This window comes from Heliconius melpomene, chromosome 20 (genome assembly GCF_056956725.1).
Source record: "Heliconius melpomene rosina isolate 202511_hmr_F chromosome 20, ASM5695672v1, whole genome shotgun sequence".
NCBI classification, from domain to species: domain Eukaryota; kingdom Metazoa; phylum Arthropoda; class Insecta; order Lepidoptera; family Nymphalidae; genus Heliconius; species Heliconius melpomene.
The window spans coordinates 6,641,061-6,660,315 of record NC_140408.1 but is presented as its reverse complement, the minus strand read 5'-3'; the positions used below and the strand labels follow the sequence as shown (position 1 = coordinate 6,660,315).

The following is a 19,255-nucleotide window of genomic DNA, read 5'->3' as shown; positions in this document are numbered from 1 at the left end:
TCCGCTTCTCACTTTCCGCTAAATAGTGAAGGCATTGCGTGTTGAATGGCGGAATGAAATGAAGAATGGAATGGTATCTAAATAAGATTTTCATTTTTCATTTATAATTATTAGAATATTGTAAATGATAAAGGACAACCACAGCCACATAGAGCAAATATTAATTAATAATACAAGATGTTTTTCCGACGGCAGCGGATATTTAATGACAGCAAAGAATCATTAATTAATAAAATAAATATTTTTATTGTTAATTGCAAAATATGCACAGGGCATGCGCTCATTGATTGTAGGGCCCGGGTTATCTCAAGTTATCGTCCCACGCTCGTTTGAGGTAGTGCAAAAATTGTGTCACCCACTTTTTTGTATATTGAAGGTCACTAGAGATAGCGACTTTTTTTTAGATTTTATATCGATCAAATTTTAATTAATAATAATATACATTAGGGCACATGTCATGGACAAGACGATAAAACGCGTCCGCGACATAATTTAAAAATTAAACAAAAAACATTAGTGTCAGACATCTATTATTATAACGCCTATTTGTAGTATAAATTGGCAGTTGAATTCCGCCATTCAACACTCAATGCCTCCGGAATTCGGTGGAAAGTCTGGAACGGGAGTCTCAATGGGAACGGTGTATCTTGAACACTAGGTTCCCAAATTGTCTCTGCCTACCAGGAAATGTGCGAGATACAATGTGAAGCTAAAACATTTATGTATATTTTTTATATTTGCAACATTTTGAAAGAAAAATTGCAATCAAAAAAATTTTTGTAAAATATTTCTAAAATCAACTTTTAAAGTCAAATTTTTAAACGTCCGGAAAAGGTTAGATGACTCATAGTAAATATGAGTCTCTCAAACATTTTTGTAAATTGCGTGAAAATGCGTTTATTATTTAATTCGTCATCGATTCTTAATATAGGGTCAATAGAATACGTGATCGGTTGACGAAGAAGAGAATATGCTTCATTTGCAATTTTTAGATCTACTTATTCAATCACGTTAGTTAGGTAAATGAGGCAGCTGGGGAAAGTATACCAATTAGAAAATAATATATTGTGATATTTTTATAAGAAAGACTTTTTTTCTGTTTTAAATAATTTTATTAAAACAATAAAGATATTGGTACTGGGTTTAGCCAAGCATAATTATTTTATTATGTTAATTTTATTTTCTATTTGTTTACAGAATAAGTAAATAAGATTTTCGCCATATTTTATATAAGTATGTACTTGAGTTTAAAAAAATAATATAGAATAATTAAAAAAAACTTTGTAATTTTACAAAGAATATAAGTTGATACATGTCTTAAAACGAAAATCATATGTGTAGCAAAGAGAAAGAGAAATAGTAATAGGAAATATTATACAATATTTTCAGAAGAAAAAAAAATATTTATGACTAGTACGGTTTATCCCCTACTTCCTCCACGTTCGTTTCGGCGCTTTGTACAAATGATGATGAATTGGTTTTTTTTAATCGAGATCACGTACTAATGTAGTTCTATAACTAAAAGTGGAACACTCACGCGTTTTGACTAATTTCACTTTTTATTGTAGGCAGTTACTAAATTTATCTTTATTTTTGTTATTATTACCTATGATAGAAGAATTGACAGATGTATTTGTTTTTTATACTAATTAATATCATGTTTTAAACTGCAACTTCATACGCGTAAACCTCAAAATCCTTTGCCACCCATTGTCATCAAATATGAACCCTTTGTACCACTTTCACTACGTGGAGGCAGTCCAAGCATTATGAAATGAGATAAATGTTAATAACGATGATAAGTCTTTGTAAGGCTTTATTCTCATATCTCATATTTGTCTCATCTTTTCATATAAGTATTTTAAGTAAAAAATAAATCACGTACAATTGAATTTTACTTTCATACGAAATGTTATTATATTCATAAAAATTAAATTTAGTTATATAGATTAAACCTTTAATACTTATTCTTAGGTGTCTTGAAAAATATTCCATAAATATACGAATATAGAAATCTTATTCTATAATATGAAAATAGGTTTTAGGATAATGAATACATATTTTGAATATATTAGGATTTTCCTAATACGTAAATAAGTAAATATACTAATTTGTTTCTTTTCATTATCGGCTTTAAAATACATTATTATATTTATGTCAAGGTGTCATTAAATGAGGATAAGTAGAGAACTCTCGTACATCTGTATTAACAATGAATAACGATCAAAGAATGAACCAGTTCTATAAGAGTGTAAAGTGACAAATCAAAAGGTAAAAAGTTTATCTCCAAGAGATGATGATTGAGATGTCGCCCTAGTTTTGTAGAGCCCTCAACTTGACCATATATCATGCCTTTTTTAAACTTATCATTTTGTAACTGATGAGGTGAAAAAAAGAGAATAGAGAGCCAAGCGTCATAAAAAGCTAATAAAATAAAAAAAATAAACAAAATAGTACTACTTGTAACTACATTCTTTACAATGTATTCTGCACTTAGCAGGGTAGCGCAAAAGGAATCTGCAAACCTAGTGTTTAGACACTCCGTTACTGATACTGATAAATGCCCAATAATATTTTTGTGATATATATTCCATAAACAGACACAATTAGTTACTATTTTACTATAAGTGTATGTAGATATATTCATTTTTGTTTGCGTTAACGTAAAGAATATTTAATTTGCCGATGTCTTGTAAAACATATATTAACATCGAATTTTACGGCATCAAAGCGGATTTAATTTATTATATCAATTTTAATTATTTAGGAATTAATAATTTACCAATGTCTTCAAGTTAAAGTTCCATATGAATAAATGTTTTCTGGTCAAATGCTATTAAAGATTTGTGAATAGAATGTCTAACGCCCTAATTAATAGTATATAACGTAATATCTGCTACAATCATAGATCGAGAGGGACGGTCGTTGCTCTTTTGGCCGAGTGCTCGAATTGCCAGTACGCTACGTAAAATGTAAACTTATTGTATAATAAACATTTGCAATTAATTTTATGAAGTTACTAAATTCAAAACTTCAAGAAATTACGTTGATTTTTTTCATTTCTAAAATAAAATATATATTTTTAATTGAGTATTACTGTTATATGAATTTAAGCTTTTTTAATAAAAAAATAAAGATGAGGTGAATAAATAAAAAATATTATTATTCCTGCTATATAAATGTGTCTTTTTTCAAATAGGGAAAGAATCATCATTGTCTATTAAAGGTTAATCTTATTCCTTTTTTAGTTTTATTATATTGATTAAATAAGTTATGAAACTGGTTTTAAAGCGTGTATAGGTTTACATTCTTTTATAAATGTGTGTGATTCAGTATGAATATTTGATATTAAAGAACGTCAAAACAAATTTAAAAAATATATTCTATAATAATGTATGTATGCATTGCTGGTATTCGGTAATTTGTCGGTATTTAATTAAAGATTATGAACTTATTTTAAGCTAAAAATTGTTTTAAAATACATATAAAAATATTTATTATTTTATAATTAATAAAAACAAATAATCATTCAAATAACAAATTTTCAAATGTTTCACAATTTTAAAAAAATACTTAAACTTCTATTTGAATATTATTCCAGAACATCATTATATATTTTTCGATTACTTTCTTTTATTACAAATTAAAAAAAATAATGGAACAAAAAAACTATTAACTTATATTATAAATGTTACGCGCGATATTAGTGTCGCTTAGAGGTCGGGCCGCATAGAACTTCGCCCAAGGCTCTTCTACGTACGCAAGTCGTCGACCCTCCGTCACCTTGCTTCGCACTAACTTACGCAATTTGTTAATCTTATCATCTGCATGCACACCCGCGCGACCTCGATGGCCTCTCTAACCCCTCGCCAAATTTAACGCATGTTCATAAACTGACATCAATACCCATCTCCGAACCAATAATAATGTAAACATACCGCTATCTCTTATTACAAGCAAAACAGTGTGTACAATCATTTTTTTATATTAAAAGTTGAAAGATATTTTTCTTAAAAGTTTAATTTATATTTAGAAGTGGGCCTACGACGCGAGCGCTACGCCTCGTAGCAAGCAGAACCGACCGACGGAAAAGTCGCGGAGAGAGGAGTGCCGGTGGGACGAGCCTGCGCGCGCGCCACCCGCGCGTATTTATTCGCAAGGCCACGCCAGCGCCGCGCCAGTGCGCAGACGACAGTCGCACGCGATATACGATTAAAGTGCTTAGGAATCCGCGTTGTCGTGATTAACTCTCCGCGCACTAATACTATGTGTAGTTGATTCACTATTCAAATATTTTTTTTTGTTGTAAACGTATAAAAAAATTAAAATGATAACAATGTTAACAAACTCTAAATTGTTGTGGGGCCTGTGGCAAGTGGTGAGCTACTGTTGTTCGCGTACGTCGCTGCCGCTGCTGTTTACCGTTGGCGTGACTTTTTTGGCTTTGCGGCTGATAAATTTAGTGCGTGAAATCCAGAAGCTGCCGCCAGGACCGTGGAGCCCACCTGTTGTTGGCTACCTTCCCTTCCTCGGAGTTCGGCATAAAACGTTTTTGGAGCTTGCAAGAAACTATGGTGCTCTATTTTCTGCCCGCCTTGGAAATCAACTAACGGTGGTGATGAGTGATTACAAACTGATTCGGGAAGCTTTTCGCCGAGAAGAGTTTACTGGACGGCCCAGTACACCGTTAATGCATATTTTGGATGGTCTCGGTAAATATTTATTTATTTAAAAATCTAAATGCTAAATTCATAATTTCTTGCTTAAATTCTAAACTATATAAATAAAAGTTTCAAATTCTTAAATTCCACTATTTTTATATTGCCGTATAACTAAAATTATAAATGTACTTATTTCTTGAATTAAGTAGTAGTAAGTAGTGCGAATTTTGTAAAGTGCTGTAGGCATAAGGTACCGCCCACACACTCAGTCTCAAACTCCTCCCCATTGTGCAGGTATCATCAACAGTGAGGGCCGTCTCTGGAAAAGCCAACGCCGTTTCTTACACGAGAAACTGCGTGAATTTGGCATGACTTACATGGGCAATGGGAAAAAAGTTATGGAAGCTCGTATTAAGGTATGCATATAAATAAAATGTATTATTTACTAAATCGGAGAAAGAGAGAGAGAGTTTATTGAAAATATTTTGTGTAATTTTAATATACGAATTATCATTTAATTATATATTTATTTATCAGTGTGAAGTGAATGAGCTGATTGCAAATTTACAACGGACTGAAGCTGAAGCAATAGACCCAAACCCGCTACTTGCCCTGGGCGTATCTAACGTGATCTGCGGTATCACCATGTCAGTACGTTTTAGTCATGGAGACGCACGATTTGCAAGACTTAATCATTTAATAGAAGAGGGTATGAAACTTTTTGGAGAAATTCACTATGGAGAATATATTCCGCTATACAATGTAAGTGAAATTTATTTATTTATTTATATAATTTTAAAATCAACGTAAAATTGTATTTCTAATTAATATCTACACTATGTATTTTTTGTAGAATATGCTCGTTTAATAAAATGACTTCACGTTTCCGTATATTTTATATTTCTTTTATGTTACAGTATCTTCCTGGAAAAGCCCTTGTACAAGAAAAAGTAGCAAAAAATCGTGAAGAAATGTTTGCATTTTATCAAACTTTAATTGATGAACATAGGGAAACTCTGGACATCAATAATGCTAGAGATCTTATTGACGTCTATTTAATTGAAATTGAAAAAGCTAAGATGGAAGGAAGAGACGGGGATCTATTTGATGGAAGAGATCATGGTAAATATATAATATATAATTTTAAAATAAAATAATATAACAAAATAAAGTAAAAAATGTTTAACCGAAAAAATATATACTTGAACCCGTTGTATAATTTTTAAAAATATTTCAGAATTACAACTTAAACAAATCTTAGGAGATTTGTTTTCTGCTGGTATGGAGACAATAAAATCATCACTTTTATGGATGATAGTATTTATGTTAAGAAACCCCGATGTAAAAAGGCGAGTGCAAGAAGAATTGGACGCAGTAGTCGGCCGTGAGCGGCTACCGACTATTGAGGATATGCCCAATTTACCATACACCGAAACTACGATTCTAGAAACACTGCGTATGTCTAGCATTGTCCCCCTCGCTACAGCACACTGTCCCACAAAGTAAGAATTATTTTAATAATGATAACCGTTATTATATATTTAAATTAAAAATAAACTTGAGATGCTAAATGCTTATTTTATTTGCAGAGATGTCCATATCAACGGCTACAGAATTCCTGCGGGCTCACAAGTCGTTCCGCTAATTAACTGCGTTCACATGGATCCAAATCTCTGGGAAGAACCTAACAAATTCAATCCAAGCAGATTTATAGACGAAACTGGAAAAATTAAACGACCTGAATTTTTCATGCCTTTTGGTGTTGGTCGCCGTATGTGTCTAGGGGACGTTTTGGCACGCGTCGAAATGTTTATGTTCTTTGCAAGTATGATGCATCAGTTCGACTTACAATCAGAATCAGGCGCAGCTCCCCCTTCTCTTGAAGGCACCGTAGGCGCGACCATCGCTCCACAGCTGTTCCGCGTAAAGTTCATCTCGCGAGCAGCGCCCGCCCCGCCCGCCGTGGTCCTGCACGACCACCCGCACCTCCGCCACGTCGGCGCGCACTAGGCGTGTCACCCACTCTGCCACAACATACCCACCAGTATTCCATGATCACTCGTTTTAGAGCGCATCGATGACAATCTTAATTAAGTTTATTCGTAAGTGACGACATCACCCCGTGTATGTCGAGGCTGTGCATAAAGTGTTCAATTAAGTGTACTGTAATTCCCATCGTTGAGATTATACATTTTTATTTTAACTTCAGTATTATGTTTAGATTGACGATCTTTGAGGTCGACCTGAATCAGATGACACGTGGAAGTAACAGTTTCGTTAAGAAATATGGTTAATTCCATAACGTCTTAACTCTAGTTTCCCATACCAAAATATAATAATGTTATGATCGTTATTTATTAATAGATAGCACTGAAGAATGATTGTTGTGTGTGATCTCAGGTTAAATGAGTTAGTGTGCCTAATAGTATTTCCGTAAGATGTCTTTGTGTTCATTTAATATTTACAACTTTAGTAACATATGTACCTATCATATTTGCTATTCTAAGTAACATTTCACGATAGAATAGGAACAACAACTAGTCTAAGAGCGGTAACATTTGTCGCTGTAATTATATCATTTTTTATTTATAATTGACAATAATTGTTGTAATAGTGTTTTTGTATGTAAAACAATAATTGTTAGCAACAAAGTTGCCTTATTGAGCTAGAACTCGGTATTTAGTGTATTACCAATATTTACCTTAGCTTTGTAAACAATGCATTACAATTACGTTATATGTAAGTAGTTTATAATAAATGATAATTTTGAATTATATTTTGTTTTTCAATAATCCCTACAAGAAGCTATGTTTAAAAAAGTGAATATATTGCTATAACATAAGTCAGAGCTATCAAGGTTTACTAAGAGTATACGTACATAGAAATATTTGAAATAAATGTATGTTGTTTAAAAAAAACACCACTGAAAATATAATTCACTTCCAATCCAAATATAAAAATCAACCACTTATGGGTGTAAGTACAATCCTTTTTACTATACTAAAAATACAGTTTTCCCCCCATTTTTAATAAATCCATGTTAAATATCTTCACAAATAAATGAAACCGCTGGTGCTGACAAAGTCACTCCAATTTTTCCTTGCATCTCTTTGACTGTCGGAGGCTCGGAAGCTAAGCGAATTCGAAATGATCGCAGAAGACGTACTATAAGCCCTGCAGATAACATGCGAGAAAGCTCATCGCCAGGGCACATTCGTTTACCTGAAATGAAGTTTGAATTATGTTAATTTAATAAATGAAAATTAAATTAAAACATCTAAAATTAATAAGATATTTAAAAATATTTAAGTTTAAATTAATGATTTACCCGTTTGAAAAGGAATGAACTCTTGAGGTTTTAGTAAATTTCCTTCCTCGTCGAGAAACCTGGATGGTTTAAATTTTTCGGGATCATCCCAAACATAAGGATCCATGTGAATGGCCCATTGTAGTGGCACAACCATAGTTCCTTTCGGAATGCGATAATTTCCTAAATATGTATCCTAGAAATAAATGCATATAAAAATCAAATATATAAGTGATTAATTACGTACATTTATAAATGTATGTATACATGTATACATGTCACTAATAGTGTGAGAATGACTTGTAAACCGACTCACTTCTAAGGCTCCGTGGGGTATTCCTACTGGTACAATTGAGCGAATGCGTTGTGTTTCACTTAACGTAGCCATAAGATAAGGCAATTTTGTACTGTCAATCTGACAATCCTCTGGATATATTGACAAAATTTCTCTTCTTACTTTTTCCTAATGAAAGACATTAATTATTAGCTCAATTTGTTTTAATATACTTTATGAGTCCATATGTGTAACTCTTGGAGGTGTAAATTACCTGTTCCTCTTGGTGAATGGCTATAAATAGCAAATACCATGAGAGAGTAGTTGCCGTTGTATCCAGACCAGCTCCAAACATATCAGCTAACAGAAAATGCATCTGTTCATCTCTCATGAAATAAGCATTTTCTTCGCCATTCTCAAATCTTTTCTTTTGCTCTATTAAGAAGTTATCTAAGATACACTCCTCTTTTGATGGAATAAGCGTATTCGGGTCAAAATAATGTACTGTTGTATCAGATGCATGATTACTATATTTTACACATTTGATGAAACCCTCAGGATGATCTTTAAATATTTCAGCATGTTCTGAATGTGCAGCACCTCTTGGGATCTCTAGGCCAAGCATCGTTCGACGTCTGGCTATAATACTAGCATAGAGCCTATGAGTTTGAGCTTGCCCTCGTATAAGCACTTGCATAGTATTTTGAATAGAGGGTGAAAAAAATCTAAAACATTTTTTTTTTTAATATTTGCAATATTTTTTAATATAATATAAACTTATAATATTATTATGATTCTTTATATCTAAATTGCATGCAAAAAATTACCACTCACCGAATGAATGGCAAAAAATTTACAACACCCGCTACTCCCATTTCATGACAGCCCTCCTCTTGAATATTTCTGAACCATTGCCATGTTTTATCTTCAAGTGGAAATTTAAAACCAAATATAATGTCATTGACAACATTTCCTAACGAATTGGTTATCAAATTAGATAAATTAATCGCCACTCCAGTGTTTCCGTTTAAGTTCTACAATTTAAAAAAGAAGTTAGCTTATTTCTTTGAACCAAATGTATAAAGCAGATGATAAATATGTACTATAATATTGTAAGAATTGAATTGATCTTTACATAAGTAGCCGAAGTAACATTTGTCAGTGCCATCAAAAAGGTCACTTCTAAAAACTAACGACGGTTTTTGTCGAATGTAAAAACAGTTTTTTATTTTATCTTACGTTCAACAAAAACTTTAGCTTATAACCATTTGTTACGTACAAAAATACATTATAGATACTATATTTTTTATATAAAAGTCCATAACTAAAATTAGACTTATCATCCACCTTTTTCAGAATATTTAATTTTATTTCATTAACCTTTCCTAAAAAAGATCACATGTAGATGATATTTCCGAATTCAATGCAGCAATTTTTTTCCACCATTACTATCTATTCAAATTCCTCTTAGAGGATTATTTACATGCCTGATATACATAGATGTTAAGTTTCGCCAACCGACACGTCTCTATAAGTTAGGTTAGAAATTGAAAAATATAACTAAATACGGGGCAATCTCTGAACTCAAATACATCGTATTCACCAGACATGACTCCAGGTTCCCAACGATAATGTCAAGTTTATAAATAAAATAAAAATAAGCTGTATAATACCTCTATCAATTCAATGACGCCAGTGGCAATCCGCTCTTCTAACTTATCTCGAGCCACACTGTGCTTACTCATTCCAAAACTCTTCAGCCATAAGGTTATAAGTTTACGTTGGTCTTTCCAAAGTGCACCCTCCGCGCATATGAGACCTGATATAGCAACATTATATTTTGTATGGTACTGACAGTGTAATACAAAAATATATACAAAGATAAATCAAAATATTATATTAACCATTTCCTTTCATGATTCCGTGTGTTAGATATAATGGTGCTCGTCCAGAAAATACATCTTTTGCAAAAGCTTCCCGTACTAGTTTAGGATCAGACAGTACGACCGTATAGATACTTCCCATATCAATGCCGTATATAGGGCCATATTGTTTAGCCAACTTTGTTAGCGTCAGATGTGGATAATCCCGATTGATAAATGGTAAGTATCCAACAATAGGTAAGCCCCAAGGGCCCGGCGCAAGTTGTTTCCATTGATTTAATTTTTTGAAAATCCAAAATCCCAAACCAAAAGTTACAAGAAATATAAAAATAAAATCCATGTCTAAAAAAGAAAAAAAATGTACAGATAAGTAATTAATAAAGGGAAATTATTAAAATTAATATAATTTATTATTAGGCTGATATAGAAATAAATTAAAATTATATTTTCTCTGTAATGAAAATATATATTAATAGTTATAAACAATCATTCTGTACGTTGGGTAGCAATTTAGACGTGAGTTCAGTGATCTAAATTTTCAATTTATTAACTACAGATATTATTAGCCACAAATATTTAAAAAAAATATTTAAGGAAACATAAACACCTATAATCATTAACGTAACTGTGAATTTTGTTTGATAAAAGATTAATTCAAGAAATACCAGATATTGGATGTAAAAATAATTAAACTAATACAGTTACAGTTGGACTAACCAAACTGCATCAAAACGTAATTTTTTTATTAGTTGGTATACCAATAGTGGTAAAAATAACAATTTTCAAAATATTTCTCAAATCCCATAAAATATTTGCCTATCCTATAAAATGTAAATAAGACATAAATACTATTCTAACATAAAATGATGTCATAACTTTACAGTCTTAAGGTTGCATAGCAGGTACTGATATTCGTATAACGTATTATAGTACAAAATAAAATATCATATCGAATTTTATCAGGATTCCTATCAACAGTTCGATAACATTTGATCTATACAGTGTTCAATGTCATTGAGTCAACCTTTCAAATCTGTACAAGTCAATGCTGCCAACTTAAAATATAGTAAACGCACGTGAATATGACGCATAGCCCGGCTTGCATTCTATTTGTGTGTCGCGCTCAACTTGGAATGAGGTTTTATATAAAATATTTATAAATAGACTCACCTTATGTCTTACGGTATCGATGTAATAACAATGTTCTAAATATAAGGGATTTAATAGAGAACTCCAATGCATTAGATGTAACCAAGGTATCACATGGCCTGACGCTTGACAACTGACCAAACGCGTCGTAAACAAGCGATATCAGACAAATTTGTTATTTATAAGAATGTTAATAAAATCTTCGAGAACGTTACGCTTTTTCAGATGTTGTGAGATGTTAAATATTTATGCTATACCTGAGATACATATTCTTGTTTTCCTTATACTTAAATTTTGTAAGTTTTTATTTTATTGATTTATATATTAAATATATAAATTATTTAAAAGTACTATTTACTATTAAATATTTAAGTAGTAGATATTTACATAAGTTGAGGCCAGTCGTGGTGCCTTGCCGCGTGCGACTGTTAATGCGACAGGTTGTAGGTTCGATTCCTGCTCGAGGAAGTGATATATTATAAACATCAAATATCAACATTCCTTATAGAAATTATGATAATGTCGTAAAAAAACATATTAGAAGTCATAATAATTGTCAGTCAATTCTATGTTTGAAATTAAATGAATAATTTTTAATATATTCAATTCCTCGCCCTAGTTTTTACTCAAGTATATTCTCAGTCAGCTCGACTGGGCTAACTTAGATTTGAACATCAATAGGACCCGCTTTAACAACTTAAGGTTTGCCGACGATCTGGTGCTTCTAGTAGAGAATCCAGGAGCAATCGAAGAAACGAAGCAGAGTTTAGCTAATAAAAGTAAAGAAGTTGCTCTTGAAGTTAATGCCAATAAAACAAAACTAATGATAAGCTTAAGAGAAATGGATATTACGGTGGATGGTATTAAAATTGAATATATCAAAGAATATGTCTACTTGAAGCAGATTCCTATTCCACAAGGGACACGGAAGTTAGGGATATCGTGTAACATTGAACAAACATGCTAATGATAAATAATATATGAATAATACATAGTAATAATATAATAAAAGAGGATAAGCTAGAACTCTATAATTAATTGTAAGAACTTTCTCTGCATCGGAAATATTGAAGTTATTACATACTAGATTTTTTTTTTATATAAATAAAATAAATAAAATCCGTAATACGTAAGAAAATGAATGGTTGCATCAAAAGTTATTTGGTCTCCATGGAGTTGTAGATTTAATAACGTTTTTAACTAATATTTACACATATTATATTTAATGTGTTATACATACATTTTACCAAAATAAGTATCAAAAGTCTAAGAGGTAATTAGATTTAAATCAATAAATTCAAAAGTATAAGATAAGTTTGACAGCGTGAGACGGACGTCGAGGTCTTGCAATGCGCAGGCGCAGGCGTGAGCATAAGCTGCTCGAAGTGTGAAGGCCGGTCAGCGGCCGATCTACTGTTATCGGACCACTCATAATGATCCACTATTAGCGTTTAAATTGTATGCTAATAGGTATATGCATATCCACGTGCCACAACTCTCATTGATTACTATTATAAGAAATCTTTAAATTATCAAAGTTTTCATGTGTTAATTAACAATCATTGAGTTGGCATAAAGAAATTATCTTAATCGTAACAATTTCAAATACTATCAATCAGTTTAAAGGAAATGAATACTATCATTCAATATTTTGTCTATTTTTGTCTGTGTACACGAGAGAGCTAAAAAATCTGTCTAGTGCAAGTCGGACTCGCCCACCGAGGGTTCAGTACCGATTTCAAGATTGACTTATAAGCTACATTTTTAAGTTTGTAATAGTCTTTTTTACATTTTTCGGATTTTTTTGTCCTTTTATTTGTACCGCAAGTTTTCACCAAGTTCGTCTTACCAAATTTTATAATTGTAGGTCTACGGGAAAGGTTTTAATCACGGGGCGAAGAAAGTTGCCAACTTAAGTTTGCGGACGTATGCACACATTTTGTTTGAAATAAACTGCAAATACAAAGTTTATCTCTATGAAATATCTATAAATTAACAGTTTTTCCTTTATTTCTATTGTAAGTCCTCATTTCGTGCCGAATTTCATGCAAGATGCTGGTAAAACGATGCTTTGATTATTTTCACTTAGAAATTTGGTTTTTTTCTGTGCTCCAAGGAACCACAAACCTGAATATCTGATATTAATTTCAGCGTTCAGCATCCACGCGTTCTCGATATAGAAATGGTCTATACAGACGGGCAGACAAACAACAAAGTGATCCTATGAGGTTTCCGTTTTTTGGCTTTTAAGATATGGAACCCTAAAAACTATTATTAAATATCTATTATTAATTACTGTGGTTATTTACTTTAATTTAGTCAATCGATGTAATGGATCCAACAAATAAAATATAAAAATAATCAAATATCGATGTATACTATACCTGTAATAGAAATACTATAGAATATGTTGCCAGTAGTAATACATTTAAAAATGATTCAAATAGAACATACGAGCTTCGTTATCTGCAATCCTGGCGGTCTAAAGTACCCGAACACTACTTTTTGCTATTTTCATTCATCCACCGTACAGTTATTCAGGGAGCAGTGTTACTGACACAATGCAAGGTTAACGCGAGGTAGACGCCCGCGTAACTTGCCTCCGAACATTTAAAAGGATATTTACGCATAATCGATTCGAAGGTATCAAACAGGCCAAGCTCCAGGTCAAAATTTTATTATAAGCCGTTTTACTATTAAAATGAGACTTGAAAACTTTAACTGTTTCCTAGTTGATATTAAAATACTTATTTATTCTTAATCCTTATACATGTGCAGTCACAGTTTGTCCAATCTTTTCCCTATACCGAATACAGCGAAGAATGTGACGGGCGAGTAGAGATCCTTGAAAGTCCTCATTTATTTAGAACAATTTATTATTAAATCAACAATTTTATAATATTTAACTTCTTAAGTAATTTAAGGTAGACACTTATAGTAGGAATACGTTTAAATATCTAGATATTGTTAAATTCATATAGCGCATCAAAAAAAGTTAAATTAAAGAAATGTTATTTATTAGAAGTATTCTTAATATAATTCATAATGTTAAATTTACATAAAATTAGTTAATTATAGCACTCTTTAGCAATAAACATATGTAATTATCTCGAGTCAACGATGGTGCAAGCTAATGATTACCAAGCTGTCTTGTCAATGAGAAGATGGAGGCAGACCCCAGTCAGATGTAGCCTCAGACTTCTTTACTTTCGATCGCACATCAAGTTTAACAAAGTTACCGCCCGCCGACTTCGGTCATCCACTTCACCTTAGGCCACTCAACGAACTAGATTATTTTTTTCCTTTTTCATCCTCTCCAGTCTAGAATACTCGTATCCCGTGTATTCATTTGCCTTCTTCTATTTTTAGTTACAGTGAAAAAGTTAATCCATACAACGAGTGCGATGTATTCTAGGATTTTATCCTTATTGCAAAATTGGAAGTTTTGAACAAGAATTACACAAAATGCAAATAGTTTAGTAATTTATTCAAATAATATGCTATACATATACGATTACAAAACTTGGTTTATTATACTTTTTTTTAACCAAAACGTGAAAGTATATCTATAGAATGCTGTACTTCTATAAATTACATGCTTTGATAAGACGTAAAGTAATTATTATTAATCCTTTATTCTTGAAATTTTTATAATAAGAAATTTATTGTTCATGCAAAACCCATAAATAATTTCTGCTTAAAAGCTTATTTCAAAACGTTTGTTTTAGGATGACAAACAGCAAGATAAATATTTACAAGACGTGGTACGTACATACGAGTAATATGTCAGCATAACATAATTTTTCTTTAACGCTTGAAAACAGTATGGTCAAAAGATAACTAACAATGTTTGTAATTTAATAAAAATATTATATTTTTTTAGCTTCACACACCCTATCCCTTATGCAGCCAGAGAGAACGGAGAGCTAAAAGCTGCTCTAAAATAAATTCTGTAGGATTCTAAATACGAGTCTCTGAAGTTCTGGACCTCCTCAATTTTACAAGGCATACTTGAAGATTCGCGGTAAGGAATATTGAAAAGCGTGCTTATTGAGTCATCTTATAATAAATGCTGTAGCGTGCTAGTATATTAATTACCTGTAAACGTCTATTGAATATCTAAGAAGCTGTATCGGCTTCGTTGTGAGCATACATAGTCAAGTATTGAGGTCAAATCTTGTGGACTACTTATGCACGCACGAAGAGTTGTGCCGCCCTAATGTAGTTTATACAAATATAATAAATAAAAGATAGTGATTAAAGTTGTCGTTAACCTAATGTAAGAGTACAGTAATTACTTAAAAATACTTATAATTTATATTTTTTAGGTAACTATGGCCAAATAAGCGCTATTAATGTCTGAAAATCTACACATTTTAAATAAACCTATCTTTTATACCTAAATATAAAAACTTATTTCAAATAATTACAGATAAAACACGATCTTTTATCGTAGACGACTGGTTGGAAAATATCTCGCAACATATTGTCATGACATTTTAAAAATATTATCTTTAAAACTAAACTAACCGTGGACTGAGCACTGACAAAGCCTTGTCACATATCAAGGTTAACGGTACAATTCATTTTGTTTTATTTTATGAGAACAAGAATGTTGCAACGTATTATTCCATTACTTTAGGTATTTAGGGTTTCCTTTGTAAATTTACTTTATGTTACCGGTAAGTACCGGTAAGCTAAAATAAAGCACTTTAAGAACATATATTTTAATTATATGCTGTATGTGTTTGCTTTTAAACTTCACATTCTTGCATTTAAAATTGTATATGAATATTGTTTGTATGTTTTTCAGCATTTAGGTACAAAATCAGGTTAAAGATGTACTTAGGTATTAAATATATTTTAAATTGTCTTGTTAAATATATATTTTTTACTTTCTGCATTGGTGTGGTTAAAGTTGTAGAAGACGGCGGTGGCGGTGGCGGTGGCGGTGGCGGTGGCGGTGGCGGAGGCGGAGGCGGAGGCGGCGGCGACGCCATGTTTACAAACAAAGAGATCAACGCACGCCAAGTAGGTTAGCACAGCGGTGCCCGCGTGCGCCCGCGCCGCGCCGGGCCGTATTGCGCGGGTCGTGGTCTCGTGGTTCGACTACCTCCGAAACTACACTGCTTATCTATAACATATTTTACAACTTGAATATAATTATAAAGCATAATATAAAGACAATCTGAATGCAGCTTATAAGCTTGGAATTATAAAATTTTCTTCCAAATTTACCTTTTAAGCGTTATTAAAATATTTATTTGCTTCATTTTTAAGCAATGTCAAATTTTAATACAATACAAATAGTGTTGGAAAGTTTAAATACACTTCGAAGTACCTACTATGGCAATATGATATGAGCAAGTTTTGGTAAATATTAATTGTATTATATTACAAGCTTTGGTGAAATCGATACAACGACCGCGCGGCTGCCACCGGTACGCCGGCGGAAGAAAGTTCCTACCAATTTGCATAGCTCAACTACGATCAGCGATAATCCCGCGCGCGCGACTCTCAGCGATGCCCTACTTAGACGTTTAATGGTTTATTGTGACGGGCCCAGTTCCATGGGTGCACGACCACGAACCGCCGGACCCGCGACCGACCCACTTAGCTCCAACCGAAAGTTTCTCCGATAGAGAAACTCACAATATCTAATAGCACCGACATCCGTCTATGCAGATTTCCAGAGCAAGCCTTCATATAGATGGTGACCTAAATAGAAGGATCACAAAGCGAAGCAGTAATGTTTGTAGGTCAACAATATCATACATTTTGTATGGCATTAACTTTAAAATACATTTTTCAGCACTCGCGGATTGAAAATATATAAAACAATTAAAATGTTAATGAGTCATCTCGTTTTCATCGCAAATGGCAGGCGGCAAGAAAAACTTGCACTAACATTACGTTAGAAAGCGTAGATATATTTCACAATGAATGAAACCTAGAAAGTGGACATAGAAAGAAAGTGAAGAAGTACGGAAAAAATGTACGATACGAGTACGCCGACTTCCACATTTCTAGTGAAGTGTGGGAGTACAATACTCGCTCCAAAATCGAATTTCCAGTCGGAATCACTTTTTCTCCCAAGAAAAGTATTGTAGCGCTCGCTTGCACAGTTTTCTCGATGCACCATATGTTGTTCAGCTCTTTTATAACGTTGAGCTCATTTTTACTTTCTTTTCCATTCACTCTTGTTATTTATTTCTATGCTATTAATATCGTTAACAGTTTTTATTTTTCTCTGGAGTATGTTATAATTTCATTTTCTTATTTATGAAGTCAGTCTACATAATTAAAAGGTGAGAGAAATATGGATATAATAAAATCGAGAATAAGCATAGTGTTATACTTGGAAAAGTATAATTATATAAATAAAAGTCTTGAATTGTATATAATTTATTAAAATTTTACTAACCTGAAAAAGAAAACCCCAAAATTAGCCTATTATTTGATTATTTCTACTTCTCTACATTATAACTCACATGTATTATAATAAAATATTTTTATAATGAAGAAACAAAAAACGATGGCATTTAGATTTAAAAGTGAAAATTTATAAAAATAGCATTATGGTTGAACTACCGTAATGGTGCATAGACATAGATAGTATGTTAACCATAAGACGGCCCTTTGTATCTCTATTATTATTATTTTCTCTTTTCTTTTATTTTCTTCTTTTAAAAATTAAATTATTTCTTTTAAAATAGACGTATATTTGCTTCACACAATTTCATGTTTGTATGTAATGCACATTCATATAAGAGCATTGCATGCTTTAGAGATAATTTATTTCTGCCAGATGCTGTTAGCAATAAATACCAATAAGTACCTACAAATAGATAGCAAAAAATCAACTTGTATTATTTGATGTTTTAATGACTGTCTCATATATGTCAGTTCCGTTAAATAGTTTAAATGGCCACATGCAACCAGTTTTACCCGAGAGAAAACACAAACATTGTCGATCTAACACGACATTAGATATCGTATCTCGTACATGTGAATACAACGTTTATTTAATGATTTTAGAATTGATTAATTCATATCAATGACATCAATTTAAAAATAATTAGTGAAAAATGCGAACGAAGCGACTATAAATTGTGTAGAAGCTTTACGCGTAACTTAGGGGACAAAGCGAATTGATGGGAAAGTCGTCGCCGAGTGACAATGTTGAGAGAAAGAGTGTGAAGGAGAAAGATGGGCATTTCACCGCGAAGGTCAATGCGCTCGCGGTACTGTCGCTGATTGTGGCCCAATTGCAGTATGTGGGTCTAGGCCGGCGTTCGTCGACCTGCGTGACACACTTAGCGGCGCCTGCGCACTGTCACAGTGCTTTCACGCCCCGCGCGGGGGTGGGGAGCGGCGCTGTCGCAGAAAGCTAAGTAATGTGCGGTGCATGGGCGGGATCACGTTTCATATCATAAACAAACACTTTTCTTTGCAACAAACAACGCCCTGACGTACACTTCTATCACTTTTCTCTTAGTAGAAAAATATATTTGTATATAATATAGAAAAAAAATTTAGCTTTTTTTATTTTTGTACTTTTAAAAACAAATACTTATAATATAGTCGTGACACGAGGGTCTGTAAAATTGACTGGTTGTGAGTTGGATCGCCACTCCAAGAATTTCCATTTTTCAACATACATTTAAATTGACATTTTCATTTTTCTTTCTGGTGTCGAGGCAAAGCCTTGAGTTACTACTCAACACGGAATGCCTCACGAGCTTGGCGGAAAGTGGGGAATGGAATATCTTAACACTAGGTTCCCTATGCCCGCATAGTACCCTGTTGTTTGAGGAATACAGCGTGAAGCTGATTTGATTTAATTTTTGACTTAAAATAGTTTTAGATTAAAATATAAGTTTACCAAAAATATTCACAGATTGTCCATGAATATTTTTGGTTAACGTGGCATAATAATTAACCTGACGTACCCTCATTTGTATAGTTAGAACATAAGTAT

General features: G+C 32.6%; 2 protein-coding genes across 2 annotated transcripts; one reads left to right on the top strand and one right to left on the bottom strand.

The window, feature by feature from the left end:
- The first annotated feature begins 4,162 nt into the window (after positions 1-4,162).
- Positions 4,163-7,437, top strand: Cyp18a1 (Cytochrome P450 18a1). Its single transcript, XM_085204605.1, has 6 exons — positions 4,163-4,712; positions 4,956-5,077; positions 5,199-5,423; positions 5,579-5,783; positions 5,899-6,163; positions 6,251-7,437. Exons 1-6 carry the CDS (start codon positions 4,328-4,330, stop codon positions 6,669-6,671), a joined length of 1,623 nt encoding a protein of 540 aa, XP_085060731.1. The 5' UTR covers positions 4,163-4,327; the 3' UTR covers positions 6,672-7,437.
- Positions 7,438-7,568: 131 nt separating this feature from the next.
- phtm (cytochrome P450 enzyme phantom) lies at positions 7,569-11,429 on the bottom strand. The gene is made up of 8 exons (XM_085204606.1): positions 11,296-11,429; positions 10,147-10,467; positions 9,916-10,061; positions 9,077-9,276; positions 8,517-8,967; positions 8,285-8,431; positions 7,990-8,164; positions 7,569-7,883 (listed from the first exon to the last, which is right to left on the bottom strand). Exons 2-8 carry the CDS (start codon positions 10,463-10,465, stop codon positions 7,702-7,704), a joined length of 1,620 nt encoding a protein of 539 aa, XP_085060732.1. The 5' UTR covers positions 10,466-10,467; positions 11,296-11,429; the 3' UTR covers positions 7,569-7,701.
- Positions 11,430-19,255: the final 7,826 nt, after the last annotated feature.

Excerpts from the sequence above, each read along its gene's own strand:
- Cyp18a1 (XM_085204605.1), top strand. The coding sequence starts at position 4,328 with ATGATAACAATGTTAACAAACTCTAAATTGTTGTGGGGCCTGTGGCAA. Across the intron at positions 4,713-4,955 it reads GCATATTTTGGATGGTCTCG|GTATCATCAACAGTGAGGGC; the intron begins GTAAATATTTAT and ends CCCATTGTGCAG. Across the intron at positions 5,424-5,578 it reads AATATATTCCGCTATACAAT|TATCTTCCTGGAAAAGCCCT; the intron begins GTAAGTGAAATT and ends TTTATGTTACAG.
- phtm (XM_085204606.1), bottom strand. The coding sequence starts at position 10,465 with ATGGATTTTATTTTTATATTTCTTGTAACTTTTGGTTTGGGATTTTGG. Across the intron at positions 8,432-8,516 it reads CCATTCACCAAGAGGAACAG|GAAAAAGTAAGAAGAGAAAT; the intron begins GTAATTTACACC and ends GTCTTTCATTAG. Across the intron at positions 8,165-8,284 it reads TACCCCACGGAGCCTTAGAA|GATACATATTTAGGAAATTA; the intron begins GTGAGTCGGTTT and ends ATTTATTTCTAG.